Source organism: Gossypium raimondii, chromosome 11 (assembly GCF_025698545.1).
Source record: "Gossypium raimondii isolate GPD5lz chromosome 11, ASM2569854v1, whole genome shotgun sequence".
NCBI classification, from domain to species: Eukaryota; Viridiplantae; Streptophyta; class Magnoliopsida; order Malvales; family Malvaceae; genus Gossypium; species Gossypium raimondii.
Window position 1 is genome coordinate 9229522 of NC_068575.1, and position 10425 is coordinate 9239946.

Consider the following 10425-nt stretch of genomic DNA (forward strand, 5'->3'; position numbering starts at 1 on the left):
TGTTCGTAATTCTAAAAATTCAACAAATTTAACCTTCAATATTTACATATTTTTTCAATTTAGTCAAAATTAAAAAAAATATAGTTTTAAAAATTGAAAAATATAAACTTTATTATAAAATGAAATAAAATATAAATTACTAAAATATATATAATTATATAAAGGCTTAAATATGAATTTGCTTGAGGATTCAAATAAATTTTTCTTGAATTCTAACAAAAATATTTTAGGATTCAACAAAACTTAACCCTTAATTTCTCTTGAATTTTTGAATAAATATTTATTTATTTTTTCTTTAAACCCCATCGAGCTAAACGAGTCCTTTTAATTTATTTTTTGAATCAATCATTACCAAATTCTATTAGTACTATGATCAAATAGTTGGTTGAGGGACTCAAATTAGAAAACTTTTACTTAAAGAAACATCTCTGGATTCATTTTGGTGGCAAAGTGTAGGGCTTTGAGGGATTCAAATACTTAAAGGCTAAATGATACTTCATTGATCGATTTTTTCCTCATTGAAAGAAAATGCAAAACAGAGTTTGGGTATGCCTGTAAAAAAAAAAAAAAAAAGAAATTGACTTTGGGTGTGGGTTTAATGGTGAGTGCTTGATGATGAAGTGGTGATGTAGTTTGGGTCTAATAAAGTTGGGTATCAATTTGGTATGATATTTGAGATTGTGAGATTTGGGCAGGAGTATAAGAACAATGAGAAGCTTGAAGATGAACAGGAAAGGAGATGAGGGGACAATGTTGTTTTACAAGATGAGGGGACAATGTTGTTTTACACAGTTTATCTCTTTTCTTTGGTTGACCAAGAAAATCTAATAACAAGAAAAAAAAAATTGCACATTTGTTTTTGCAATTTTTTTAATTGCATATATAAAAAGTAGGAGCATTTGGTGGGTTTTTTAAAATGATTTTGAATTATAACTAAGAAAACTTTACCTATTTCGGTTGTAGGATTGATTAATTTTTTTGAATGTTTTATATTTTGAATATTTTATTTATAAATTTTAGAATTTGGATTAAATTGACTAAACGTGTAAACATTAAAGATTAAATTTGTTGACTTTTTAGAATTAGGACCAAATAGCAACTAAGCCTTTTGTAATTATATATATTTTAAATATTTTATATTTTTATGTCTTTTATAATAAATTATATATATTTCAAGTTCTTAAAATTCTAAAATTTTTATTTATTTGAATTTAGACTAAATTGACAAAATATGCAAACATTGAGTGTTAAAATTGTTGAATTTTTCTAGAATTAGGATCAACTTGATAGAATGTGTAAAGTGTTAATGGCTAAATTTATTATTATACTAATAAAAAGACTACCATGTTGGCATTTTGTTCAATAACCAAGGCAATGGAGTGATTAAAAATGACAATTAATCTAATGGAAGTAACTAAATTAACAAAACAAAAATCAGTGACCAAAATAGGAAGACATCAAACCTTGGGTGACTATACGAGCAGTTTACCCTTTGAAATTTGTAGAATTATTAAGAAAAATTTTAAATGTATCAAATTAATATTTAGTTATAGTTCAGGGGCTAAATTGGTTATTAACCCTTTGAATTAATGTGCTACGTCACTCACCCTCAGTAGTTAACGCCAATGAAAATACCCGCAATCGTCCACATCCATTCTCTGTTTTCTTTTCTAACAGAGTGGAAGACAACAGTCCATATCCTTTCGTTTTAGTATTTTCTTTCTTGCCTCTTTTTTACTCTCTCTAACTGTTATCTGTAACCCCAAAGCAAAAAAATAAAAAATAAAAAATAAAAAATGGAAGCAATTGGTACTGGTGCTGCGGCCAATGTTTCTTCCGAGACTGCGAAAGGTATCTTCCACCAAGTTAAACGTCATATTAGATATGTAATCTTCTACCAGAAATTTGTTGACAAGTTCGAGCAGAAACATAGGACGTTGATTGCAAAAAGAACAAGTGTGCAGCAAGATGTTGATGTTGCAGAAAGGAACGGGGAGAAGATTAAAGCCGATGTCCTGGATTGGCGCCACCGAGTGGAGAAGGTTGTCACTGAAAAGGAGAAGAAAGTGAAGGATCTTGAAGTCAAAGCGAAGACCAAGTGCTTCTTTGGCTTGTGTCCCAACATCAAGTCTCGCTACCAGCTTAGCAGGAAGGCAGAAAAAGATGCTGCCACTTTTGATGAGCTTATCAAAGAGTGCCAATTTGAGCGCGTGGGATACCCTGATGTTGCTGATCCCATAATCCATACAGACTTTGAGGCCTTTAAATCAAGAGAGGAGGTTTTCAATGATATCATGGAGTCACTGAAAGATGCAACAACAAGCATGATTGGAGTGTACGGAATGGCTGGTGTGGGCAAAACATGGCTGGTCAAAGAAGTTGAGAGACAACTCCATGAGGTTGAGGTTAAATTATTCGATTCAGTAGTTAGGGCAACTGTATCTCAAATTCCTGACATTAAGGAAATCCAAGACCAAATAGCATACTCATTGGGTTTGAAGCTTGAAGAAAACAGTCCGGATGTAAGAGCCCGTAAATTGTATGGAAGGTTAAGGAAGGAGAAAAATGTTCTTATTATTTTGGATGATCTTTGGAAGAAACTGGATCTAGAGGAAGTCGGGATTCCATTTGGAAGTCAACACAAAGGATGCAAAATACTGTTGACCTCAAGAAATCAAAATGTTCTAAGCAATGGGATGGATGCTACAAAGACCTTTGCAATTGTTGATTTAGATGACGAAGAAGCTTGGGAGTTCTTTAAGAAGATGGCCAGGGACAGTTTTGAAAGTGATGAGGAGCTGCGATCTACAGCAATTAAGGTAGCCAAGAAATGTGCAAGATTACCACTCGCCCTTGCAACAGTTGCGAGGGCGTTGCGAAATAAAAGTTTATTTGTTTGGAGGGATGCTTTACAACAACTACAGAGGCCTTACTTGGAAAAAAGCTCCAATGAGATATCTGCTGAGGTACATTCGGCTATTGAGTTGAGTATCAATCATTTATCGAGTGAAGACCTCAAGCAGATTTTCCTGCTTTGCAGTTTACTGCGTCGTGTCGTTAGGATTGAAGACTTGTTGAGATATGCTCTTGGTTTGGGTCTAATTAAAGGAGCCAACAGCATGAAAGCAGCACGAGATAGGCTGTTAAAAATGCTGAGTACCCTCAAAGAATCTTGTTTGTTGCTTGATAGCAAAAGTTCCAATGAGGAGTACTTTGATGTGCATGATCTTACTTATATTGTGGCCAAATCAATCGCGTCAAAGGACAATCAAGTGCTTACTTTAACAGAGGAGGATGAGGATATTGTAACAGATTGGCCAAATGGAGAGTCAATGAAAGAGTGCAACAAGATTATTTTGCAGCATCCCAGTATCAACAGGCTTCCTGACCAGTTGAATTGTCCGCAGCTTTTTCTTTTCTTTTTGTTCAGCAAGGATCTCTCCTTGACGTTGCCGGATAACTTCTTCAAGGAAGCAAAAAATCTTAAAGTCTTAGATTTGACTCGCATGCATTTTTCTTCTTTACCTTCATCAATTGGTCTCCTAACTAGCCTCAGTACATTGTGCCTAGATCAATGCAATTTGGGAGATAACCTAACCATTATTGGAGCGCTCAAGAACTTAAATGTGCTTAGCCTTTTGCAATCTGATATCAAAATTGTACCCAAGGAAATTGGACAATTGTTGAAGCTAAAGTTGTTAGATGTAAGTGGTTGTACTAAACTCAAAACAATTTCCGCTGATGTCTTGCCAAGTTTGTCAAAGTTAGAAGAATTATATATGGGTGGCACTTCTATTCAATGGGGACAACCCAATGCTAGTCTTGCTGAACTGAACACACTGTCTCAATTGTCCACTTTAGAAGTTCAAATTCCGGACGCCAAGGCTGCCCCCGAGGACTTCTTTCAAAAGTTGGAAAAGTTGGAAAGATACAAGATTTGCATAGGAAAGGAATGGGGGCGGTTTGGCAACTATCAATATTCAAGAACCTTAAGACTCAGGCTAAACACAAGCATTGATGATTTGGATCATGGAATTAAGAAGTTGGTAAAGAGAACTCAAGCTTTAGAATTGGATGAACTGAAAGGTGTGAAGATTGCACTGAAGGAGTTAACAGATGAGGAAAGGCTATCACATTTGCAGAATCTGCATATCCAAAATGGTTTGGATATTGAATCTATCATTAATGATAGAAATGAATTTCCTCGATTGCAGTCCTTGACATTGCAGGGTCTTCCTCAACTCGTAAGCTTTTGCTCTCAAGACAAAATCGATGCTACCTCATTACCTCAACGTGAATTGCCACTTTTCGGAGAAAAGGTATGTATAATTCGATATCTTTCTAGTTTTTCTTTCAGGGCTTTCTTTCCTTTTTCTGATTCATGCAGTGTTGCTCTTGTGGTGTTGAATAGTTATGTGAGAGTGTTTTTTATTTTTCCTGTTTCTGATCATATGATGGGTTCTTCTGTCCTCAATACTCTCAACATATTTTATATTTACTAGAATTTTTCTACAATATGACACTTTTTATTGGTTGGCAGACTTTATTTTTGATTTTTTGAGTTTTTAGCTTGTTTGTATTGTGTATTCAGTAAGTATGTTTTTTTATTAAATTAGTTTTTTAGAAAAAATATGACATGTTTTGGAATTGGAAGCATATCACCATTAGAAATTTCAAACGGGTAATTTTTTTATTGTATTTGGTAATTGCGAAAATAGAATTATAAAGCAAATATTCCTTTATATATATATATATATATATAATATTTATTTGAAAGTAGAAATAATTATGTGTATGGTTTCAGATATCGTTTTCTTCCTTGAAAAAATTGCGGTTGGCATCACTTAATGTTATAAAGGTATGGCACAACCAGTTGTCAAATGTATCTTTTTGCACTCATGAGAAGTTAACCACATTGAAAATTGATGGTTGTAGAAACATAAAATACCTATTATCATTTTCTATGGCTAAATGTCTGGTTCATCTCAAATACTTTGAGATAACTGAATGCAACTGCTTAGAGGAGATAATTTTTTTGGAAGATATAGAAGAAGAAACTGAGGCTACGATGACTTTATCATTATTTCCTCAATTAAAGTCCTTAGAGCTAAAGAATCTTCAGCATTTGAGTGGATTTTGCTCCACCTCTCAAAATAAAGTTATTGAATTTGCATTCATGAAATCAATGAGGATATACAACTGTCCAAACTTGGACAGCTTCATATGGAGATATACAAGGCAGGCGAATCAACGAATCTGTAGTCAGGGTGATCTGTTTGACAATAAGGTGGGTTAATTCTTAATTTTTAGGTTCACTCATTTCCTCCTTGTTGGCTTTGGCTTTAATGGTATAGTGGAAAGAAAATTAAAAAGATAGGAAAATTTAAGGAGTAAAAGGATAGAAAGATAGAAAATATTTATTTTTCTTTTCTATAGTATGGTCGATAAGAAAGATGAAAAGATTGAAAGAAAAAGTAAATTTCTTTTTAATCATTTTTGGTATAGTTGAAAATGAGAGGAATGAAAATGGAATTTTGAAAATGCATATTTTAGACTAACAAGCATCTCTTCCATTTTCTCTTCTCTTATTATTTCAATTTGAAATAATTTGTTTTTATGAATTATGTGAAAAATGAGCTTTTCTTTTTCTTTTTAATTTTTTTTACCAATCAACACTCAAAATTTATTTATTTATTTTCCACATTTCCACTCTCTCTTTCTATCCTTCTACTTTTCCACAAACACACAATAAATGAAACAAACAGCTAGCTTCTAATTTCATTATATTGGCATGAGTGCAGGTTGCATTTCCCAAACTACAAGAATTGAGGGTCAAAGGATGTGATAAGTTGTTATCCATTTTTCCATCTAATGTGCTCACAACATTTCAAAGGTTGCAGCATCTAACTGTAAACACTTGTGGTTCCTTACAACAAGTATTTGAAATCATGCATGAAGAAAAAGAAATCGCTTTACTTGCAACCACTCAACTAAGAGAATTGCATATGATAAGATTACCAAAGTTGAAACATATTTGGAAAAATGATCCCAAAGGAATTTTTTCTTTTAAGAAAATCTGTACAATATTTGTTTGGCGCTGTCAAAATTTGAAGAGTGTATTTCCAGCCTCAATAGCCAAAGACCTACCACGATTACGTTATCTTGGAATATTTTATTGTGGAGTGGAGGAGATTGTTTCCAAATTAGAGGAAGGATCCGAGTCGGAAATAGCCGTCAATTTCGAGTTGGATCAACTATACAGCCTTAGGCTTTGGAGGCTACCAGAATTGAAATGTTTCTACCCGGGTAAGCATACCACAAAGTGGCCAATGTTAAACAAGTTGGAACTAGTTGAGTGTGAGAAATTGAAGATATTAGGTACACAACTGATCACTAACAATGGACAACTTGACTTCCCAGTCCATCCACCACTTTTCTACTAAGAAAAGGTATGAATCCTCTCACTCCTACTCTATATATTAACTTTATCCTTTGCCTTCCAAAACCATTTTTGCTTCTTTTTAACTTTTTTTTTTTAAAAGAATTCTTTAAATCATTTTTTTCTTTTCCAAAAATATGAAAAGAAGGAACACTGTAAATTTGTTAAGAAATGTATAAATAATTTAACCAACAATTATAACTTAAATATGTAGGCTCCACTTTTTGATAAATTTATCAAACAAAACACTAATTGCAATATGAAAAATGTAAAGTTGTGTGAGTTAAGGGATACTAAAAGGTAAAACAACACTCTTCTTTGCCAAGATTATGAAGGCAAGACTCAAAAATCCAGTCATAAAGAGTTAGGACTTTGAGCTTTTAATGATTAAAATCTTGACTTTTTCATTATTTTGAGGTGATTTAATAAATAACACAAGTTAAAGGTCTATAAAAATGAAGGACTAAAATAAATTTTTTAAGTTGAAATATTAATAAATCATTATAATTAAGATTTAGCCATAAATGCATCTGTAACAGTATCATGGCACAATAAAACCAACAAGATTGGTTCAATTTTTACAGTTTATTTAAATTCTAAAAATAAAGTTTAAAATCCTTAAAGTTTTATCTTATGAATAAACATTTAGTCCTAATCAAATTTCAACCAACTTTTATCTTATGCATTTAATCATAGTCGATGAATAGTTAATGTAAGAGGATTGCACTATTCATTCTAATCGATAGCATTTATTCTTGAGATTTTTCATTCATTTGAATCATTCTCAACATCAAGAATTTTGGTTCAGGCAATCATGCTTTTGGATTCCCATGTTCAGATAAATTAATAATAAAAGGTTACCTTGAGTTGGAGATATTTTGTAAGAGAGTTTTAAATGCGGAAAGAGTAGAAGATGAAAAGGGTAAGGGACATTGGGGTGGTGACCTTAACAACATTGTCCAACAAATTGCATTCAACAAAGGTACTATTTCATATTCCTTTAATTTAGCTTTAACCATTCTATTTTCTTCTTGAATTTCTTCTTTTCGGCATGCTCTGATTTGGTAATAAGCTTTTGAGTAATCCTTGTTTCTTTCTTGGATTTTGTACCTTGGTAGGTACCAAGGTACATGGGTATTTTTGTCTAAAATGTAGCACTACTGGCATTGACATTATTCTCTTGGGATAGAAAGCAACAACTCAGAGATTCTCTTTCCAACTCTTTTCATTGAAAGGGGATATCCCATTTTTGTTTTCTTGTATCATTGCTTTCTTTCATTTTTTTTTTCTTGTTCATTTTTCTTAAATATTTGATTCCCTATTCTTGTTGTACTACTTGTTTTTCTCTAGCAAACTAACCTTACTTAGAGAAACAAAGCATCATGGGTGTGGGAAACTGGAGAAAGATATGGCACAATCAGTCAACAAACTACGTAAGTCTATATCTTACATGTGTGTTTGATTGAAGGGGGAAAAGTAAAACTTTGGAATACCTTTTTTCCATTTTTATATAAGGGGATGAATGATGAAATTACAGCGGATGCAAATAATAAACATGCCAACAATTTACATGCAATGACAATCACTCAATCCGTTGCTATGGAAAGAGCCTTAAATCTGTATTTTCCTAAACTTATTACATCCTTCTACTTTATAGGGAAAAGTTTCAGCTCAAGGATACATACTACAGAAAGGCCAAAATTGAAGGAAAAATATCCTACTTTTAGTAATGAGCTTAAGCATAAAATGTAGTTTAATGGCAGAAATTGATTATTTCGCTTATCATTTTAGCAGAGTTGCTTTATAAAGAGTTATGGGAGATGCCCTTCCATTGCAGGTTTAATTGTTCTTTACACGAGCAAAGATAATTTTACTATAATGGCAACAGAACGAAGAGTACAAAAGATGAAGATAAAAACTAAACCTAGAAAAAATAAAGAACCTTCAAAACATAAACACAAAATTTTCCAAAAGTGTTATGAGTGCTAATCTTTAATGGGTGTATTTCTAAGGTTGTAAAAGAGCCTACTTATAGACTAAATTCGTAGGTCAAATAAAAAAAATAATTTAGACTAATCATAATTCGACCAAAACAAATAAACAGAGTTTAACTGGGAGATTATCTTTCAAATTTGACTGAAATACGAGGCATACTCAACAAATCTCCACCTTGACTCGTATTTTCGCAACACCATTTTTGTCAAAGCCCATTATGGGCATATCTTGAACTATGCAAGGAATTAACCGAGTCAAATTTTTACTTAGAAGCTAGAAGACTTTTAGCATTTGACTTGTGCACTGCCAAATCAAAACTAACTCTGATCTAATTTTCACGAACACAATGCCCTAATTATTTGAAACCTACATCCAAAAGAGAATCATTCTTCAACAAAATGGTTATACCTTTTTCCCTCTTATAACCAAGTTGTTTCTGCTCCAAATAAGTCGACTTCGACTTCGAAATGGATGATGGACGTTTGATTTCACCAGTCACTGTAGAACCTTCCAGAATATAAAGATTGTTGATCATTTTACCTTTCATCAAAACAAAAGCCCCACGAGATACCTTAATGTCGCTCGACCTGATGTTGATTTTACAACCTTTCGAGTCTAAAATACTAAAGGAGATGAGATTTTTTCATAAATCAGGTACATACCTAACATCTGGCAGTGTCTTGAGCGTCCCATCATACATCTTGATTTGAATAGTACCAATACCGATTACTTTACTGGATGAATTGTTTTCCATGCACACAACTCTACCTTTAAGCGAACTGTATGTAGAGAACCATTCTCTGATGGGACACATGTGGAAAGAACATCACGAATCTAGGATCCACTTAGATATAAGCTCGAAACTTTTGCTCGTTGACACTAACAAGAAATCATTACCTTTTTTGTTGACCAAATTAGCACCAGCTACACCTTTCCCGTTGCTCTCAGCAGTCATTTTATTTTGCAGTTTATAACAATCTATTTTGCAATGACCTAACTTCTTACAATAATGACACCTTTTGTCTTGCTTCTTTAATGCTACTAAAATGGAAGCATGTCTATTTGTCTTGCTATTCGAACCAAACTCATTGTTGAGTTTGTTTTTACTCAACAAAGGACCCTTCATATCCTCAAATGAGAGATTGTCTTTACCATAAATCAGGGTCTCCTTAAAAGAATTGTATGAATGGGGTAAAGAGTACAGTAATAGCATAGCCTAATCTTTATTGTCAATTTGAACCTCAACGTCCATTAAATCATTCAAAAGAGAAATGAATCATATGATCTCTTAAAAGCTCACATTTGTTCATGCGAAACGTAAATAGATGTTGTTTACACACTAAACTGTTAATTAGAGACTTAGCCGCATAAAGAGTTTTTAACCTTTTTCACAAGGTGGATGAGGTTTTCTCCATCAATACCTCTTGTAATACCCTATTCGTGAGGTACAATTGAATTGCAGACAGGGTTTTTTATCAAACTTATCCCATTTTGTCTAATCTAGATTCTCAAGCTTTTTTTTTTCTGGAAACGACGTTTTTTAGGCTAGTCTGAACTAGAATTGTCATCATCTAAACTTGCTACAAATTGAAATGTGTGACACCATCAAATGAATTGATCTGTAAAAATTGAATTAGCTCTTATACCACTTGGAGATTGACTTGATTAAGCAACGAACAAATAAAAAATACTGAAATTGAGAAATTAAACACACAAATTTAACGTGAAAAACCCCTTCAAAGAGGATAAAAAATTACGGGTAAAGATAAGTTTACTATAATAGTAATAGAACAAAGAGTACAAAATATGGAAATAAAAACTAAACCTAGAAACCCAAAAATAAAGAATTCTCAAAACATAAACACAAAATTCTCTCAATATGTTTTGAGTCTAATCTTTAAGGTTATTTTACCTAATTGACCGAAAAAAATAATTACAAAAATGAAATAAGTTCAAAAAAATTACCTAAATGACCTAAGATGAATAATACT

At 32.7% G+C, this 10425-nt stretch overlaps 1 protein-coding gene across 6 annotated transcripts; it reads left to right on the forward strand.

Moving 5' to 3' along the window:
* Positions 1-1666: 1666 nt before the first annotated feature.
* LOC105804780 (probable disease resistance protein At4g27220) lies at positions 1667-8224 on the forward strand. 6 transcript variants are annotated; one of them, XR_008190663.1, is made up of 4 exons: positions 1667-4319; positions 4805-5287; positions 5802-7872; positions 8097-8224. XR_008190663.1 is itself a non-coding variant. In XM_052623198.1 (4 exons), the coding sequence occupies exons 1-3, from the start codon at positions 1797-1799 to the stop codon at positions 6441-6443; spliced, it is 3648 nt and encodes a 1215-aa protein (XP_052479158.1). In that variant the 5' UTR covers positions 1667-1796; the 3' UTR covers positions 6444-6449; positions 7248-8224. The 6 variants fall into 6 exon arrangements, 4 of the variants coding, with proteins under 4 accessions (XP_052479158.1, XP_052479157.1, XP_052479159.1 ...); XR_008190662.1 differs by having other exon boundaries at positions 5802-7421; positions 7558-8224; XM_052623198.1 differs by having other exon boundaries at positions 5802-6449; positions 7248-8224.
* The last annotated feature ends 2201 nt before the right edge of the window (positions 8225-10425 follow it).

Excerpts from the sequence above, each read along its gene's own strand:
- LOC105804780 (XM_052623197.1), top strand. The coding sequence starts at position 1,797 with ATGGAAGCAATTGGTACTGGTGCTGCGGCCAATGTTTCTTCCGAGACT. Across the intron at positions 4,320-4,804 it reads TGCCACTTTTCGGAGAAAAG|ATATCGTTTTCTTCCTTGAA; the intron begins GTATGTATAATT and ends GTATGGTTTCAG. Across the intron at positions 5,288-5,801 it reads GTGATCTGTTTGACAATAAG|GTTGCATTTCCCAAACTACA; the intron begins GTGGGTTAATTC and ends GCATGAGTGCAG.